This window comes from Heteronotia binoei, chromosome 19 (assembly GCF_032191835.1).
Source record: "Heteronotia binoei isolate CCM8104 ecotype False Entrance Well chromosome 19, APGP_CSIRO_Hbin_v1, whole genome shotgun sequence".
Taxonomy (NCBI): Eukaryota; Metazoa; Chordata; class Lepidosauria; order Squamata; family Gekkonidae; genus Heteronotia; species Heteronotia binoei.
Window position 1 is genome coordinate 33,965,133 of NC_083241.1, and position 20,014 is coordinate 33,985,146.

General features: G+C 48.0%; 1 protein-coding gene and 1 non-coding gene across 2 annotated transcripts; one reads left to right on the forward strand and one right to left on the reverse strand.

The window, feature by feature from the left end:
- Positions 1-252: 252 nt before the first annotated feature.
- LOC132587669 (oocyte zinc finger protein XlCOF6-like) lies at positions 253-15,672 on the reverse strand (the record flags this gene model as incomplete). Its single annotated transcript, XM_060259986.1, has 4 exons — positions 15,421-15,672; positions 9,057-9,171; positions 454-1,925; positions 253-369 (listed from the first exon to the last, which is right to left on the reverse strand). Coding segments are annotated over exons 1-4 (1,956 nt in total), but the record flags the coding sequence as incomplete, so codon positions are not given.
- A 2,840-nt stretch (positions 15,673-18,512) lies between these two features.
- TRNAL-GAG (transfer RNA leucine (anticodon GAG)) lies at positions 18,513-18,579 on the forward strand. Its single transcript has one exon. It is a non-coding gene; the product is annotated as a tRNA-Leu (tRNA).
- The last annotated feature ends 1,435 nt before the right edge of the window (positions 18,580-20,014 follow it).

Here is a 20,014-nt window from a genome sequence, read left to right on the forward strand (position 1 = left end):
TTCAAAAGGTTTCTCCCCTGTGTGAGTTCTCTGATGCTGCTGCAGATGGTGACTGTGACTGAATCTCTTTCCACACACTGAACATTCAAAAGGTTTCTCCCCTGTGTGAGTTCTTTGGTGCAGATGAAAAGCGCCACTCTTCCTGAATCTCCTCCCACACTCTGGACATTCAAAAGGTTTCTCCCCTGTGTGGGTTCTCAGATGCATTTGAAGAGCATCACTCTGCCCAAATCTCTTTCCACATTCTGAACATTCATAAGGTTTCTCTCCTGTGTGGGTACTTTGGTGCCGCTTAAGATGACCACTCTGACTGAATTTCTTTCCACACTCTGAGCATTCAAAAGGTTTCTCCCCTGTGTGAGTTCTCTGGTGCTGTCGAAGCTCACCATTAATGCTGAATTTCATTTCACACAGTGAACATTCAAAAGGTTTCTCCCCTGTGTGCGTTCTCATATGCTTTTGAAGAGAGTTATTATGACTGAATGTCCTTCCACACTCTGAGCATTCAAAAGGTTTCTCTCCTGTGTGCGTTCTCTGATGCTTTTTAAGAGTTGCCCTCTCACTGAATCTCTTTCCACACTCTGAGCATTCAAAAGGTTTCTCCCCTGTGTGGGTTCTCTGGTGCACTTGAAGATTGCTACTTTGACCGAATCTCTTTCCACACTCTGAGCATTCAAAAGGTTTCTCCCCTGTGTGCGTTTTCTGATGCACTTGAAGGAGGTAATTCTGACTGAATCTCTTCCCACACTCTAAGCATTCAAAAGGTTTCTCCCCTGTGTGGGTTCTCTGATGCACTTGAAGATGACCACTCCGACTGAATCTCTTTCCACACTCTGAGCATTCAAAAGGTTTCTCCCCTGTGTGGATTCTTTGGTGCAAATGAAGAGAACCACTCTGCCCAAATCTCTTTCCACACTCTGAGCATTCATAAGGTTTCTCCCCTGTGTGGATTCTTCGGTGCATATGAAGAGCGCCACTATACTCAAATCTCTTTCCACACTCTGAGCATTCAAAAGGTTTTTCTGCAGTGTGGATTCTTCGGTGCAAATGAAGCGTACCACTCTGCCCAAATCTCTTTCCACACTCTGAGCATTCAAAAGGTTTCTCCCCTGTGTGGATTCTTCTGTGCAGATGAAGAGCATCACTCTGCATAAATCTCTTTCCACACTCTGAGCATACATAAGGTTTCTCTCCTGTGTGAGTTCTTTGATGATATCGTAGACGGCTACTATAACTGAATTTCTTTCCACACTCTGAGCATTCAAAAGGTTTCTCCCCTGTATGAGTTCTCTGGTGCCCATGAAGAGTGCTTCTCAACCTGAAATTCTTTCCACATTCTGAACATTTAAAAGGTTTCTCCCCTGTGTGAGTACTTTGGTGCAGTTTAAGAGTGCCACTCCTAACAAATCTCTTTCCACACTCTGAACATTCAAAAGGTTTCTCCCCTGTGTGGTTTCTCAGATGGATTTGAAGAATCTGCGTGTCACTGAATCTTTTCCCACATTCTAAGCATTCAAAAAGTTTCTCTCCTGTGTGAGTTCTCTGGTGCAACTGAAGCTCAATTTTCTGCCTGAATCTCTTTCTACACTCTGAACATTCAAAAGGTTTCTCCCCTGTGTGGATTCTTTGGTGCGAATGAAGAGCACTACTCTGCCTGAATCTCTTTCCGCACTCTGAGCATTCAAATGGTTTCTCCCCTGTGTGCATTCTCTGATGCTTTTGAAGAGTCCCCTTTTCACTGAATCTCTTTCCACACTCTGAGCATTCAAAAGGCTTCTCCCCTGTGTGGGTTCGCTGGTGCACTTGAAGCTGACAATTTCGACCAAATCTCTTTCCACACACTGAGCATTCAAAAGGTTTCTCCCCTGTGTGGGTTCGCTGGTGCTCTTGAAGATGACAACTGCGACTAAATCTCTTTCCACACACTGAGCATTCAAAAGGTTTCTCCCCTGTGTGAGTTCTTTGATGCTTTTGAAGATGGTCACTCAATCCAAATCTCTTTCTACATTCTGACCTTCTAAAAGGTTTCTCTCCTTTTTGGGATCTTTGGTGCTTCTGAAGAGTGCCACTCTGACTGCATTTCTCTTCACCCTCTGAGTATTGAAAAGGTTCCTCCCCTCTATGTATTCTTTTGTGTACGAGGAAATGGGATCTATTTCTAAAGTACTTTCCATACTGAATAGATTTATCTGCCATAATTTTCCTGTACTTTGGAAAATGTTTATTACACTTTCTTCCATCTTGCTTTGCAACAATGCAGCTGCCTTTCTTTCCCTTTGGTCTTCCTCGATTCCTGACATTTTCTTGCAGGTCTTCATTTTTAACTGTCTCTGGCAATTGCTGGTGAAATTCCTCACCCTCCCTATTTTTCTGATCCTCCTCTGTTGGAATAAAGAGAAAGATCCTGTTAGCACCTGGGAGGGTGGTAAGGTCCAAAGGCATCTATGGGACTACAGTAGGAAAGGACTCACGACCCTCTGGCATCGTACAGCTTGGCTTATCTTAACTTCCCCTCCACAATATCTAGCATTTAAGGATACTTCTGCCCCCCAAGTTCAACAGATGAGACCTTGCCGGGAGTTTCTGAACCTCTCAATTTCAGGCCCCCAGAAGGCATCCCTCCCTCCTTACTGAGTGGGCTGTATGATTGTGCCAAACTAAGTACTGCTAAGAAGTCAATCAGAAATCTCCCATAGCTATTCCTTGCCCATTCCCTTGACATAACTGTGAAGGATTCTCACTCTCATTTGGGAAGGAAATATGCTCTTGGAATCCTCTGGAGGAATTATCCAGCCATTCTTGGGATGCAAGGCTGTCGTCTGTCTCCACCATAGTCCCTCTAATACCTCTGGCTTCTTTCACAGGAAGAGAGAAAAAAAGAGAGAAAGTATTTAGTTATTTATTTATTGCATGACACTCTGTAGCAGGGGTGGCCAAACTTGCTTAACGTAAGAGCCACATAGAATAAATGTCAGATGTCTGAGAGCTGCAAGACTTGAATGAGAGGGGAAGGAAGGAAAAAAGGAAGGAAGGGGGAGGAAGGAAGGAAAGCAAATAGATGGGGGAGGGAGGGAGAGGTAAGAAGAAAGCTGCTTTAACTTTAAATGCATTCTTCAAGCCACCGACTGGCTTGGCTTGGAGAAGTGATTTAAAGAAGAAGATATTGGATTTATATCCCGCCCTCCACTCCGAAGAGTCTCAGAGCGGCTCACAATCTCCTTTACCTTCCTCCCCACAACAGACACCCTGTGAGGTGGGTGGGGCTGGAGAGGGCTCTCACAGCAGCTGCCCTTTCAAGGACAACCTCTGCCAGAGCTATGGCTGACCCAAGGCCATGCTAGCAGGTGCAAGTGGAGGAGTGGGGAATCAAACCCGGTTCTCCCAGATAAGAGTCCGCACACTTAACCACTACACCAAACTGCCTTCTCTAAGCTGGTTAATGGGGCTTTGAGGGCTTCAAGAGCCACACAACTTGTGTGAAAGAGCCACATGTGGCTCCCGAGCCACAGTTTGGCCACCCCTGTAGTATAGGCAGGAGATCCTAAGATTGTCTGGCAGTCAGATGTTCCAGCTGTTTACCGTAGGTAGCAGCAGTAGGTAGCAAGCTAGACAAGATCAGGCTATCCTGGGCTAACCAGGTTGGAGCAGAGAAGAAGTAATCATTCTGATATGGGGAAGGAAAGAAATTCAAGAGTAAAAATTATTCTGGAGAGATCAAGTCAACCTCGAAGCCCACAATCCCAACCATATCAGTACCTCGAAGCCCACAATCCCAATCCCAATACAAGAGGAATGGATCTGTGAAGCAAAGCACCCTATTAAGTATTAAGTGGCCCAGTCCATCTTGCACATTTTCAGGATTAGAGTATCCCTGCAGCCAACGCCCTTATGTTTTTCAAGGTCAGACTCCAGAAAATGGTAATTGGTTAATGGTGAGAACTTTCATCCAGCTGTGTAACCAGGAGAGAGGGGGGGATTATTAGGGTGCTGACAGCCTCTGGGAAGTTCCATCAAGGAGAACTCTTGATCGGCTCATTAGGACCACTTGACCCTAGAGACGTAAAAAATATGACAGGTACAGACCAGATGGAAACTAAGCTAATTTTTTGTTCGTGCCATGCTCATAAACCTTGATTTTTTTTTGCTTTGTGACAATGAATAGTTTTATGTAGAGTAACTTAAGCTACACATTGGAATACTTAGGCTGCAACAAGAGGTGCCACCTAATACCAAGTATTTCATGTATTCAATAGAACTGCTAGCTTTTCTTGTTTTTCTGTTGCTGAGCTACAGAAACTGTACTGTTCAGTGAAATATTTTTAAAAAATATTTTAAAGGGCTTTTCCTTTATTTTTTTATTTTTATTTATTTATTTAGAATTTATATCCCGCCCTTCCCACAAGTGGCTCAGGGCGGCTTCCAGCAGTAGATCCAACATAAATTAAACAATATTTAAACATGTAAGGGAATAACTTTAAAACAGATAAAACAGATAAAACCATAAAAATTAATAAATATTCCAATATATACAGAGATCTGGCAGGTTGCATTAAAATTCTCAAGCTAGGTGTAGGCTAACCGGAAGAGGGTTGTTTTACAGGCCCTGCGGAACTGAACAAGGTTCCGCAGGGCCCTCACCTCTTCCGGTAGCTGATTCCACCATGTAGGGGCCATAACAGAGAAGGCCCTTTTTCTTGTGGCTTTCAAGCGGGCTTCTTTCGGCCCAGGGACAGTAAGGAAGTTTTGTGATCCCGACCTCAGTACTCTCTGGGGAACATGCGGGGAGAGACGGTCCTTCAGGTAGACAGGTCCCAAGCCATATAGGGCTTTAAAGGTGATAACCAGCACCTTGTACCGGACTCGGTATATCACTGGAAGCCAGTGCAGAGTCCGAAGACCCGGCTGAATGTGCTCCCACTTTGGGAGGCCCAATAACAGCCGGGCCGCGGCATTCTGCACCAGCTGCAATTTCCGAGTTCGGGACAGGGGCAGCCCCATGTAGAGGGCATTACAGTAGTCCAACCTCGAGGTGACCGTAGCATGGATCACTGTTGCACACTTTACTTGTGTGCACTCTCCTCATAAACACACTGAACTGGGTGCTGCTCGGGTACAAAGAGGAGTGACTGATGGGTACCCAGGCTCTGGATTCTTGATAGGATAGTTTCCAGATCACAAGTAGAGTGGTGTAATCCCATTCGGTGGGAAGCCTTTTGTAAAGGCTGGAAACAGAGAAATAAGGGTCTGGCCTCTTGCAGAGCCTTTTGAGGGCTTCTCATTTCCTTTGCCTCAGGCCAGGATACCTTTGCTGGCTTGGGTGATGGCCACAACACTGCCCTCAGTTGACCCTGGGCAACTACACACACAAGAAGCTGCCTGATACAGAATGAGACCCCAGCAAGGGCCAAACGTGTTTTGGTACAGGGCTAACTAAAACTGTTTGAGGAAGAATCGTACTGCTACAGCACCAACCCCAAATCAGACTTTTCCCTGCAGCCACTGTGGCCGGATCTGCCTGTCCCGTATTGGTCTTGTCAGCCACCGGCGAGCCTGCAGCAGACGTGGACTACTGCACCCTTCTTAAATCTTCGTTCGCGAAGTCAAGCCGAGAGAGAACTAAAACTGTAATACAATGGCTCCAAGTCACAGCCTGAGAGTTCCAGTAATCCAGAGTGGCTCTATTCCCAAGTCACCACAGGCCAGGGCTGAATAGCCAATGCTAGAAATGATCCAAGATGGCCAAAAGGAGTAAGAAGATGCCTATATGGCAAGGTCTCAAATAGCCACCGTCAAGCTGAGGACAGAGTAAACCCTTGTGTCTTTATAGGTCATGGAATCCTCGTGGTTCCAGGCCTATGAACCAATAAGGTCTCTTAGTGACGACACATAGCCGAAGTGTTAGACCAACATCTGAACCGATGACATAAACGGTGGTCTGACCGGGGAGGAAGGAACAAAGCCAACCTGCAGCTGGGCTCGGCCCCTTTCCCACAGGTGCAAACCATGGCCTAACTGAAAGGAATGTGGCTATTGGGAAATTCGGAGCCAGCTTCTCAACTCCCTTTCTGCAGCCAGTGTTCTTTCTCAGGGCTTCACAAAGTCACCAGGCTCTTTCTCAGCAAGGCAGTCTGGAACTCTCTTTAGCTCACAAACAGGCCGCATACGAAGCCTGAACCAAACTATGAATCAGAACAAAATTTTAAGGGAACCAAAGTTCTTTACACCTTGGTCCACTGAAGTCAGTACTGTCAACTTAGTCTGGCAAAGGCTCTTCAGGGTCTCAGGCAAAGGTCTTCACATCACCTCCTACCTGATCCTTTTGACTGGAGATGTTGGGGATTGAACCTGCATGCCAAGCAGATGCTCTGCCAGTGAGCCACAGTCCCTTCCCAAGTAGCAGGAGAGGCCTCAAAATGGTCTATTGCTATTCCAAATTCAAATCCCTTTATTGCCATAGAAATAAAAAGTACAGCATAGCAAATTTACATGGAGTTTCAGCTATAAAAACCAGTCAAACATCAAGAAGGGGAGCTAGTCTTTTGCTCCCTGATTGTTATGGCAGCGAAAAGGTACTTTGCAACCAGGCTTGTGATATGGGAACATGGGTCAGATAGTAGAAAAAAAACCTAACTTCACTTCAGGTAATCCATAAAAATTAGACAGAATAGGTTTGATTATGCAGTCCCGCACTTCCCCATAAAAATCACAATAAAGTAAGACATGGGCGACCGTTTCAAGGTGCCTTCCATTACATGGGCTGACTCTATCCTCATAAGGGGTGTTGGCAAACCTCCCAGACAATACTGCTGAGGGTAGAACATTGAGTCTTCCTAACATAAAAGAGCGGCGTAACTGGGGTGAAGTAATCTGGGAAAGGTAGGCAGCAGGCAGCCCATGATCTGGGAAGATACCAAATGCTAAAGGGGAACAAGTTTTATGTCCAGAAGAACAAAGGGACGGTTTCTCAATATCTAAGATCCTCTGTTACAGGATTCTGAATGCCTGAATTTCACTTAGCATACAGAGGTTGTCCAAGGGTACACCTACGGAATGTATTTTCTTCTGGATCTGACTATACCAAGTGGAAATATGTTGATTCATGCTGTTCAATATGTTGATTCACCACAATGGCAGCAATTCCAGCCTTTGGCACCTATGAAAAATCCTTACCCAGAAAGGCCACATTCCCATAGTTCTCCAGCATGACTTCCCTGTACAGAGCTCTTTGTCCTGGATCCAGCAGTGCCCACTCTGCCTCCGTGAAACAGACGGACACCTCCTCAAAGGAAATGGGACCCTGAAAGAAAAAGCAGATATCCTCCTCAGAGATTGCACACTGGAAGGGAGTAGTCTGGGAATGTACAGGATGCGTGGCTTAAAATGGGCAAGGGGGATGGCATTCAAAAGACCACTCACCCAAACACCTTGTAGAAACTATAGGAGCAAAAGCCCCCCTGAGAAAGGAGGAGGGACCCAGGCTGACCCCTGCTCATCTCTCCTACCTGGACTGGAGGGGCAGAAGCCGTGTCACCACCTCTGAAACTATGATGGCTCAACAGCATCTCTTCACTGCCTGTGACTGAGACAAAGGAAGACAGAAAGGTGCTTGGTTATTTGTTTCCTGTTTCACACACTCCCTTCCCAGGGTTATGAAACCTTACCCTGTGTGCACTCAGCAAATTTTGTAACGCTTTATACCAAATTCTGAGAGAGGCAGAAGAGAAGCACCAGGTACCTATGAACCTCTGGGATTAACAAATGCTGCCAACATATGTCAGACTTCTGTTCTGTGTGACCTGTGTCAGGCCTGCGGGGAGTGAAGGGAAGTGTGTGTGTGTGGGGGGGGAGAAATGATGTCACATGACATGTCAGCATCACATTTGGCCCAGGTGTGACTTGAGAGCTTTTGGAGAATTGAGGTTAATAGTTGTGAGTTTTCAGAGTGTTTCTTGGATTAGGGTTCAACCACTGGAGTCTACAAAATACCCTGCTCCTGTGGTGCAGTCTACATTGGCACTACCCAACGCAGTATCAACACCCGCCTCACCGAACACAAGAGACATTGTCGCTTGTTTCAGCCAGAAAAATCAGCTGTAGCTGAACATGCACTTCAAGAAGGAAACCACGTCATCCACTTTGAAAGAACTGAAGTCCTTTCTACGGCCTCACATTATCATACCCACCTGAACAGAGAAGCTATTGAACACCAGCACAACTTTAACAGAAAGGAAGAAGGCATTTCCATCCACCAATCTTGGTATCCAGCTCTGCAAAACACCCTACTGACTATAAATTGCAGAAATTCACAGAACAACCAGCACATTCAACAGAACAATCAGCACAGTCAACAACCATCTTCCTTTTCTTCACACCCCTTCCAACCCTCCCAGCAATTAACACAGAACGATGGTCACATTCAATAGCCGGTTTCCTTATCACTACCCTTCCAGGAAGCCCCACCAAACAATGGGCACATCCACAAACCTATTGCCCTTTCACCACACCCCTCCAGCCTAGAAATAGCAGCTCTCCAGCAGCCCTGGCCTCACTCAATGCACAGCAGCCAAGAAGGTCAGAACGCCTGCTCCGGCTGCAACGCCACTGAGGATGTTCTCCATAGCCGAGAATGAAACGTCTGGAAGAAAAACTTTCTCCAGTAGAACACGGCATTTGAGCCCGAAAGATTCTACAAACCCTAATGATGTTACCATTTCAGGTGAAAACCTGAAATCTTTGGTTTCTTGGATTGTTAACTTCACTAGCAGTTTTTCAGCCAGACGCAATACCAACATGATACCTCATCTGCCTCAAGGCCCTTCCAAAAGTTCCTGGGGCTGCCCGGCCATAGCCAGCCATCTCTACTCCAGCATCCTCTTTCCCACAGAACCCCACCAGATGCCCCATATAAGCACAGACACAGGAGTCAACCTTCCCCATTATTATGGGGCCTGAGGATCTGAGTTGTGTGATGAAATATTTAACTTTTTTCCGGACCTGAACTCTTCACCCATCAAATTCACAGTGTGCCCCAGTTGCATCCCCGCACGAGTCCTTACCACTGGGGAGGGCATCCCGGGCACGCTCCACACCCTGTGCCCTTCGCCCTTCCTCGGAAGGAGCTCCTTTCGCATCAGGGACTGTGGCTTCTGTCTTCACAGAGGGCCTCAACGCCTGAAACAGAAGCAAGGAAGAGAGGGAAGAGATTTAAGAGAAGAGGCCAAGCAAGTGAGCCTGCTCCATTCCCAGATTCTGAACAATGGTTTCATCACACCAGGTGAATTACCTGGAGGGAACTGAAATTCTCTAGTAGAAAAGGTTGGTGAAGGTGGCTGTTAAATCTCCCACTGCAATGATTTAACACTTGGACAAATGTCTGTCAGGGAAACTTAAGGCCAGATATCATTGCTTGAATTAGACATACCTGGAGGCAGAGGGTTTTTTTTAACAGGAACGCACAGGAATGCAGTTCCAGCTGTCTTGGTGTCAGGGGGTGTGGCTGGGCTTCTTCTGCAAAAAAAGCCCTGCCCAGAGGAAATCTCCTCACCTGTTCTGCCTGTCTCTTCTCCTCGGCCCGACTCAGGAGGAAACCTTCTGCCAAGACCACTGCCTGAGAACTGCTCTCTGGCCCACATCCTCTGACCCAGCTCTGCATTTCCTGGGGCAGGAGAGTCAGGAACTGCTCCAGGATCACCAGGTCCTAGGGTTGCCAAGTCCAATTTCAGAAATATCTGGGGACTTTGGGGGTGGAGCCAGGAGACACTGGGGTGGAGCTAGGGGGGAGGGGGGGAAACGGCGGCAAGGAGCACGGCGAGCTGCCCCATCTCGGAGGGGGGGAAACGGCGCCAAGGAGCGCGGCGAGCCGCCCCATCTCGGAGCGGGCAACGCTGCTGCGCGGCTGCCGCCTCTTCTCGGCTTCATCTTAGCTGCTCCTTCGAGATGGGCTCAGCCTGAGCCCATCTCGGAGGAGCAGCTACGCTGAGCGGAGAAGAGGCGGCAGCCGCGCAGCAGCGTTGCCCGCTCCGAGATGGGGCGGCTCGCCGCGCTCCTTGGCGCGGTTTCCCCCCCTCCCCCCGCTTCCGGTTTTTTGGGGAGCGGGGGAAGAGGCTGGAAATCCTGGGGTCCTCCGCCAGGGCGGGAGGGTTGGGAAGCCTACCAAGTCCACCATCTACTTCTTGCTGTGCTCTTCTGGCTTCAGCCACTGGTTGCAAAGTCGATGCACCTGGCTGCAAACCTCTCGGGGCCCATCGGGCTCATGGTAGTAGAACAGCTAGAAGCTTTGGCAATCGACATCTGAGGTTATGCTGTCCTGAGCTAGGATCTCTGGCCCAGCTCTTTCCCAGAATTCAACAGCACTCCCAGCTGGGATGGAATGGGGGCCTTTACTTGCTGTCTTGCCAATCACAGGTCCTCCTGAGTCCTCTTCTTCCATCTCCTGCCCCTTCTCTTGGGTCACCTCAGATTGGGAAAAGATGCCTGTATTCACTTGAGAAGACAGGTTTCTCCCTGGGGTCCCAAAGAGAGACAGACTGGAACATGTCAAAGGGAAAATTAAAAAATAATGGAGATACACCCCTGAACTGAATAGGGGAGGGACAGCGGCTCAGTGGTAGAGTATCTGCTTGGTAAGCAGAAGGTCTCAGGTTCAATCCCTGGCATCTCCAACTCAAAAGGGTCCAGGCAAGCAGGCGTGAAAAACCTCAGCTTGAGACCCTGGAGAGCTGCTGCCAGTCTGAGAAGACAAGACTGACTTTGATGGACTGAAGGTCTGATTCAGTAGAAGGCAGCTTCATATGTTCATGTTCAACTTCACAAACCTTCATATGCTCATAAGACAAATGAGAATTCCCTTAGTGGGTCAGAACAAAAGTGCTTATGGTGGTTTGTAGAGCACTTTAATATCATTTTGCCAGAATACATATCAAGCTATTTTAGACAGGCCTCTTTGGTTCTTTGGAAAAGTTTAATATTTATGTTTGGCTCTTTAAAAATGTTAGAAACTTAGACTCATGATATTCATTCAGTCTCTCCTTGGGACTAAATCTTAAGGTAAGTTGGAGTCCCAAAAGGATAAGACCCCTTAACCGTTGTATGTATCTCTTCAACAAGAGCAGGGGTTTTATTCTAGCAGGAGCAACTTTGCATATCAGGCCACACCCCCTTGATGTAGCCAATCCTCCAAGGGGTTACAAAAAAGAGCCTTGTAAACTCTTGGAGGATTGGCTACATTAGGGGTGTGTGGCCTAATATGCAAAGGAGCCCCTGCTAGAATTCCACCCCTGAACAGGATTGAAGGGTGAGGCAAGAGTTTTGTCTCCCGGGTGAGCGGACGGGGCAGGAATGTGTCTATGGGAAGAAAGAGCTGCTGAGATTGGGAGAAAAAGGCAGAAAGGCTTTGGGTAAGATTGGGCTCGCAAATCTTGAGACACAGGAACGCTCCTCTGGGCAGCTGTTGTGAGGTGGTGGTGAGAATTCCTGTGGCATCCACCCGTGCTCAGCTCTGCCCGTATATCCGGCCTCAAAGCAAATACTAACAAGACACCAGAAGGCTCCAGGGCTTTCTCCTTCCAAGGAGAACCAGCCCAGGCAATCCAGTTTGCAGAATGCTTCTATGGGTGGCAGAGAGCGTTAAAGCTGCAGTAGTGCACTCCTAAGCTCTGCTCACGACCTGAGTTCGATTCCCGGCGGAAGCTGGGTTTTCAAGTAGCCGGTTCGAGGTTGACTCAGCCTTCCATCCTTCCGAGGTCGGTCAAATGAGTACCCGGCTTGCTGGGGGGAAAGCGTAGATGACTGGGGAAGGCAAGGGCAAACCACCCCGTAAAAAGTCTGCCGTGAAAACGTTGTGAGAGCAACGTCACCCCAGAGTCAGAAACGACTGGTGCTTGCACAGGGGACCTTTCCTTTCCTCTATGGGTGGGTGTTTAAAGCCACATCCATGGCACATCGTTACCAGGTGTGTTTACATGGCTCGCCCCTCAATATTCACAGTGATGGATGCCCCTCTCCCATTTGCGCCTCCTGTGTCCCGTTAGTGTTTGCAGGAGGCGGAGACCAAGAGGTGTGGCCACATCAATGTCAAGGGGCTTGCCATATCATGTCGTCTTCGCTGGGGCCTAGGGCTTTGATGTTCTCGATAACTGTGGTGGGAATGTTGGGGGAGAATGCAAGGGGACTGCTTTCACCAGCTTGCTTTAGGTTTTGACTAGTAACACGTGAAGTACGCATTCTGCCCTGGGTGGGAGACCTGTGTCTGGAACCCAAGGACAAATTATTTCCCACTAGAGACTGCCTTGTCACCTGCTGGTGGGCTGCGTGAGAAATTGCTCTTACTGGTTTGCACAGGCTTTTTTGCTCCGAATTGGGGTGAGCTACTAACAGCCGCAAAAAGAGGGTATATAGAAGGAAAAGAAGATATTGGATTTATACCCCTCCTTTCACTCTGAATCTCAGAGCGGCTTACACTCTTCATTACCTTCCTCTTCCACAACAGACACCGTGTGTGGTAGGTGGGGCTGAGAGAAGCTGCCCTTTCAAGCTGCCCTTTCAAGGACAGCTCTGCTAGAGTTATGGCTGACCCAAGGCCATTCCAGCAGGTGCAAGTGGAGGAGTGGAGAATCAAACCCGGTTCTCCCAGCTAAGACTCCACGCACTTAACCACTACACCAAACTGGCACTATATAGATCTGGCTCTCCCAGATATAGCTAGATCTGACATGGAGAGCCATGCCTGTTATGATGTGCCTTTCAATAAACCTTTTCTGAATCTCATTAAGAGGCCTGATTATTGAGAAGGACTGTGCAGGAGGTGAGAATCAGTATGCCCCACCCCTCTATTCCTGGCTGCGGGGAGTCCCCTCCTGTTGGGATTTGGGATGGGGGGGGGAGACCTGGAGTTTCCCCATGGTCTTTGCTGGCATCACTCTCTCCACCTTCACACCCTAATTTTAAAATGTTCCTCTCCAGAGCTGTAGCCAGGATTTCATGTTTGGTGGGGCCTACTGCAGGATTTGTTGTTTTTTTTTGGGGGGGGGGGCAGGGCCGCCAGTTTTGACGGCCACAGGCTCTTGGCACTGTAAGAAGAAGAAGAATTGCAGATTTATACCCTGCCCTTCTCTCTGAATCAGAGACTCAGAGGGGCTTACAATCTCCTTTCCCTTCCTCCCCCACAACAGACTCCTGTGAGGTAGATGAAGATATTGGATTTATATCTCGCCCTCCACTCCGAAGAGTCTCAGAGCGGCTCACAATCTCCTTTACCTTCCTCCCCCACAACAGACACCCTGTGAGGTAGATGAAGATATTGGATTTATATCCCGCCCTCCACTCCGAAGAGTCTCAGAGTGGCTCACAATCTCCTTTACCTTCCTCCCCCACAGCAGACACCCTGTGAGGTGGGTGGGGCTGGAGAGGGCTCTCACAGCAGCTGCCCTTTCAAGGACAACCTCTGCCAGAGCTATGGCTGACCCAAGGCCATGCTAGCAGGTGCAAGTGGAGGAGTGGGGAATCAAACCCGGTTCTCCCAGAGAGGCCATGCAGTTGGGAGGGGGGGTTGAAAGGATGGGCCTGGCCTCCCTCAGGCCCCACTGTAGCTACGGGCATGTTCCTCTCCTTCCTTAGGCAGACCTTGGACACCAGATGGGAGCCTCAACTGGAGCCACAGCGGGAAGGCATCAGGGCTTATGATACGGCTGCAGCTCACTCCAACACTGACATGCATTCTCTTCCCCCCAAAGCCCTTCCCTAATCATCTAATAGAAAAAAGACCAGCCTTTTGCTTGTTTAGAGATTGAAACGACCAGCAATAGAACATCAGTTTTCAGCACCACAGTAAGAAGGATATAGAACAGGGGTGGCCAACGGTAGCTCTCCAGATGTTTTTTTGCCTACAACTCCCATCAGCCCCAGCCAGCATGGCCAATGGCTGGGGCTGATGGGAGTTGTAGGCAAAACACATCTGGAGAGTTACCGTTGGCCACCCCTGATATAAAAGACAAGGTGGAACGTGATAGTTCTATGAGGAAAGGTTGAAGGGGTTGGGTATGTTTGGCCAGGAGAGAAGACCAGGACCGGCGCATGTGGGTAGGCAAAGTAGGCAGTCACCTAGGGCGCCACCCGGCCTAGGGGGGACCGCTGGGCGCCCCCTTCCTGACACATGACTCTGGCTCCTGACCACTGTCACCTTGTCCTCTCCCATCACCAAGCTGCCCTCAACAAACCAAGGCACTCTCCTCTCCCCAATGTGTGACTTGGCCTCCCACCTCATCCTATCCTGCCACCCTCCTTCCTAACATGGCCGGCAAGCACTTCTTCTCACAATATTTTTTTATAACGTCACTTTTTTTTGAAAAATGAAAAATCAGTAAATTAAAAATGTGAAAAGTTTCAAATTTGGTGCTCTTCAATTCCCCTATATTTTTAATAATTGGGGGGGGGGTTGCTAGTGGGTGATTCGCCTAGGGCGCCAGAAAGCCTAGCACCGGCCCTGGAGAAGACAGCTGAGAGGCAATACGATCACCATCTTCAAGTCCTTGGAGGGCTGTCATATAAAGGATGGTGTGGAGCTGTTTTCTGTTGCCCCAGAAGGTTGGATCAGAGCCCACAGGTTGAAATGGAATCAAAAGCGTTTTCCACTAAACAATAGGGAGAACTTCCTGGCAGTTAGAGCGGTTCCTCAGTGGAACAGGCTTCCCCGGGAGGCGGTGGGCTCTCCTTCCTTGGAGGTTTTGAAACAGAGGCTAGATGGCCATCTGACAGCAATGCTGATTCTGTGAAATTAGCGGGAGGTATTTGTGAGTTTCCTGCATTCTGTAGATGGTTGGAATAGATGACCCCAGAGGTCCCTCCCAACTTTTTAATTCTATGATTCAAGCAGTTTTGTTCATTTAACCTTTCTTGTACTCCAATACAGTGATAATTGTTGCTCCCCGCCAAACCTCCCCCCCATAAAGTCTTCCAGAGGGGTGCAAAAGTGGTGCCTAGCAGGGTTTTCAACCTCCAAGTGGGGCCTGAAGTTCTCCTGGAATTACAGCCAACCTGCAGCTGAGAGAGATCGGTTTCCCCGGACTAAATGGCTGTATGGGGGTGGGGGAGGACTCTAGTGCCTTGTTCGTCCCTGTGGTCCTCCTGTCCCCAACCTGGGCCTTTCCCAGAATCCACCCAGATAGTTTGAACAGGACATACCTGGAGGAAATCCTTCACCAGTTCTGCCTGCCTCTTCTCCTCAGCCTGACTCAGGAGGAAGCCTTCTGCCAAGGCCACCGCCTGGGAACTGCTCTCCGGCCCACATCCTCTGACCCAGCTCTGCATTTCCTGGGGCAGGAGAGTCAGGAACTGCTCCAGGATCACCAGGTCCATGACCTGCTTCTTGCTGTGCCTCTTCGGCTTCAGCCACTGGTTGCAAAGTCCATGGAGCTGGCTGCAAACCTCTCGGGGCCCATCAGCCTCACGGTAGCGGAACAACCGGAAGCGTTGGCTATTGACATCTGAGGTTATGGTGTATTGAGCCAGGATCTCTGGCCCAGCTCTTTCCCAGAATTCAGCAGCACTCCCATCTTGGATGGGACGGGGGCCTTTGCTTGCTGTCTTGCCAGTCCCAGCTCTTCCTGGGTCCTCTTCTTCCATCTCCTGCCCCTTCTCTTGGGTCACCTCAGACTGTGAAAAGATGTCTGTATTCATTTGGCTATGAAGACAGCCTTCTCCATGAGGAGGGAAAAGAGAGAGACAGAGAAAGAGAGTGTAACATGTCAAAAGGAAAGTAGAAAAGAAAGAAGACACACCACTGAACATCACAAGCTTTCATATGCTCAGGAGAGAAGTAAGAATTGCCCTGCTGGATCAGAACAAAAGTGCTTATGGTGGTTTGTAGAACACTTTAATATCATTTTGCCTGAATACATATCAAGCTATTTTAGACAGGCCTCTTTGGTTCTTTGGAAAAGTTTAGTATCTATGTTTGGCTCTTTAAAAATGTTAGAAACTCGACTCTCATGACATTCATTCAGACTCTCCGAGGGGCTGATTGTTAAGGTAAAGTGGAGCCCCAAAAGGAGAAGAGGGACAGGGGACTCCTTAACCATTTTATGCACCTCTTCAAGAGGACTGAACAGCCCTCTCCAAGCACCCAGCTGAGGGGACGGGGCAGGAATGTCTCTGAGGGAAACAACAGAGATCGGGAGAGAAAGTTCCCCAGAGAGTCCTGAGATCGGGAAATCAAAATCTCCTAGTTATCCCCGGGCCAAAAGAAGCCCGCTTAAAATCTACAAGGGACCGGGCCTTTTCTGTTACGCCCCCCTCCTGGTGGAACCAGCTGCCGGAAGAGGTGAGGGCCCTGCGGGACCTCGCCCAGTTCCGCAGGGCCTGTAAGACAACCCTCTTCCGGCTGGCCTATAACTAGCTGGTACAAGAAACCGAGTGTAGTTACACTAGATGTCTGCTGTCCCTAATGTTATAAATGGTTTAAATGTCTTAAATTATTTTAACTGTTTTTATGCTTAAATTCTATTTATGTCAAATTCTTATGTTGTGAGCCGCCCTGAGCCACTTGTTGGGAAGGGCGGGATATAAATCATAAAAGAAAGAAAGAAGGAAAGAAGGAAGGAAAGAAGGAAGGAAGGAAGGAAAGAAGGAAGGAAGGAAGGAAGGAAGGAAGGAAGGAAGGAAGGAAGGAAGGAAGGAAGGAAGGAAGGAAAGAAAGAAAGAAAGAAAGAAAGAAAGAAAGAAAGAAAGAAAGAAAGAAAGAAAGAAAGAAAGAAAGAAAGAAAGAAAGAAAGAAAGAAAGAAAGAAAGGCAGACAGGCTTCAACTGAGATTTGGTCAAGAATCCTCATCTGCAGAAATAACCTGTATGTGTGGTGGAGTATTGGACCTCCTACTCGGTGGGGAGTCCTCTGGCTTCCACCCGTGGTCAACTCTGCCATTGTACTTGAAGAAGATGAAGACTGCAGATTTATACCCCACCCTTCTCTCTGAATCAGACACAGAGCAGCTTATAATCTCCTATATCTTCTTCTCCTACAACAGGCACCCTGTAAGGTGGGTGGGGCTGAGAGAGCTCTTACAGCAGCTGCCCTTTCAAGGACAACTCCTACGAGATGACCCAAGGCCATTCCAGCAGGTGCAAGTGGAGGAGTGGGGTATCCAGCCCAGTTCTCCCAAATAAGAGCGCACTTAACCACTACACCAAACTGGCTCTCACTAAAACAAATAATCACAGGACGCCAGAAGGTTCTAGGGCTTCCTCTTCCAAGGGGGATCAACCCTGGGAAACAGTATCCCTTGGAGCTTTTGACCACGTGAAGAAGCAGGGCAGATAAAACGAGTCTTTCATCCAGGGAACAATCACCACTTTCTCATGGTCCCATATTCGAAATCACCATGACATTTGGACCATTTCTCAGAATCCAGCCTGTTGTGGGAACAAATCTAAGCCTTGTCCTTGAACAGTTTTGGAGGACTACACAGCATCTCCCTGGTGCCCTGCTTGGGGGGGGGGGGAGCAGAGGAAACCATCCAAAGTACTTGACATTTGGGACAGCCAATCAGTATGAACAATTCATCCCATCTGAAACTTCTTCCTTGGCCTCTTAACTACCAAATGGTATATTTTTATTCTTGCCAGCTTCCTCCTTAAGCGGAACCTGAACTCACACCTGGGGTTGCTTTAACACTATCAGCTGGCAAAAGTGCAGGAGGGAGAATTTGGCAGTGTGTTAAGGCTGCCTCTGCCAAGTGAGCTGTGGAGGGGAAGGGGGCAGGGGCGATTCTGTTCTTGTGAATCTGCTTGGCAAAACACTGGTGGGTGCGGACTTCAACCCACATCTGCAGGGCTCCCTGTTGTGGTTGGGGGGGGGCAGGTTTCCATGATCTTTGTTGGTATCATTCTCTCCACCTTCACAATCTGTTTTCAAAAACGTTCCTCTCCTCTGCTGGGCAGGCCTTGGACACTGGCTGGCAGCTCCAGCCCCACAATGGGAGGGCGTTGGGTTGGGGCTGTAGGTTCCCATCTCCAAACTGGGCCTTTCCCAGAACCCTCCCTCCCAAAATTGTCCAGGAATTTGCCATCCGGGAGTTGCCAACCCGATGCAAACCACGGCGGAGAAGGATCTCAGCCTCCCACCCTTGCAAGTTCTCAGAGCTTATCATGCAATCCCTTACTTCCAAGTCCACCTTTCCCGGGATCCGGTTGCAGGGCTTTCTCTAGCTGTTGCACATCTGCAGCCCTCTCCCCATTCAGAAGCACCCCCCTCCCACAAAGGAGCCTCTCCTCTTCTCCCCACCCCCCTTGCTCGGCCTCTCTAGCAAACGGCTCTGTGGGGTTAACCCCTTCAGAGCTGCAGGAAGAGGGGGAAAGGTGTCCTCTCCAGCAGGAGCTCCTGCCAGGCTGCTGTCAAGCCGCGATTTATGCTGCTCAATGGGACTTTGCCAACTTCTTCCCCGGATCTCCACCATTTTTTAATTGTTATTTTTTTTTTAAGACCAACAAAGTTTTATTCAGAATTTAAGAATTTGGGGAGGGACGGTGGCTCAGTGGTAGAGCATCTGCTTGAGAAGCAGAATGTCCCAGGTTCAATCCCTGGCATCTCCAAAAAAAGGGTCCAGGCAAATAGGTGTGAAAAACCTCCGCTTGAGACCCTGGAGAGCCGCTGCCAGTCTGAGAAGACAAGACTGACTTTGATGGACTGAGGGTCTGATTCAGCATAAGGCAGCTTCATATGTTCATGTTCAAGCTTTCATGTGCTCTAAGCACCTTTTTAAAAAATTAATCAGATTTTTATTAACAGATTTTCAGTTTACAATAAAGAACATTGTACTCTTATCACCTCCAATAATGCAGCCTTAGTGAGGATAATAATAAACCAATTTTTTTAAAAAACGCAAGAAAAAGAAAGAGGAATCCATAAAGAGAACCAAGGAGCAGTCATACAATTATACTGAAGAGCATCCAGTGAAAATACATTCTAGTGACTGATTCTACTGTAAGAATGTACAAACAACTGTCCCAATATATTTAATTTTTTTTACTTAATCAGATTTTTATTAACAGATTTTCAGTGCACAATAAAGAACAGTGTCATCTATCACCTCCAGTAATGCAGCCTTAGTGAGGATGTAATAATTTAAAAAAAAAACACAAGAAAAAGAAAGAGGAATCCATAAAATAGAGAACCAAGGAGCAGTCCTGCAATTATACTGAAGAGCATCCAGTGAAAATACATTCTAGTGACTGATTCTACTGTAGGAATGTACAAACAACTGTCCCAATATATATATTTTTAATTAATCAGATTTTTATTAACAGATTTTCAGTGCGCAATAAAGAACAGTGTAATCTATCACCACCAATAATGCAGCCTTAGTTAGGATATAATAAACAAATTTAAAAAAAAAACGCAAGAAAAAGAAAGAGTAATCCATAAAACAGAGAACCAAGGAACAGTCATGCAATTATACTGAAGAGCATCCAGTGAAAATACATTCTAGTGACTGACTCTACTGTAGGCATGTACAAACAACTGTCCCAATATTCTATTAAGAATTCCAGTTGGATCTCCACCATAAAGACTATGAACTTCTATTATGAATGGAAAGGACATTGGGTTTCCCGATGATTTCTTGCACTTTTGCTTATATTGTTTGATAAACTTTATATCTTTATAACTGAGGCTGGTTTGTCGTGGATGCCTTAGGGCTTATTTTTTTCGTTCTGGGGGGGGAGGGCTGGGAGGAGGGATTTGTGCCGGTATGTCTAACCCTCTTCCCCAGTTGAGTTTTACGGTTCTAACAAGGAATAAGGAGGTGCGAGGACCCAGCTTCAGGTTCCCTTTCCCTGAGAGGCCTCAACAGCCCGGGGATACTCTGGGAGCGCAATGAAGCGCGGAGTTACTCCAGAGGAGCCCCACTGAGCAGGATAAGCCGCCACTCGACGTCAGCTTGGCTGAAGCGCCTCCTGGAAAGGACGCGACCCCTTTGCCTGCAGCGCTGAAAGGGTTAAACCCGCGGAGCCGTTTGCTAGAGGGGCC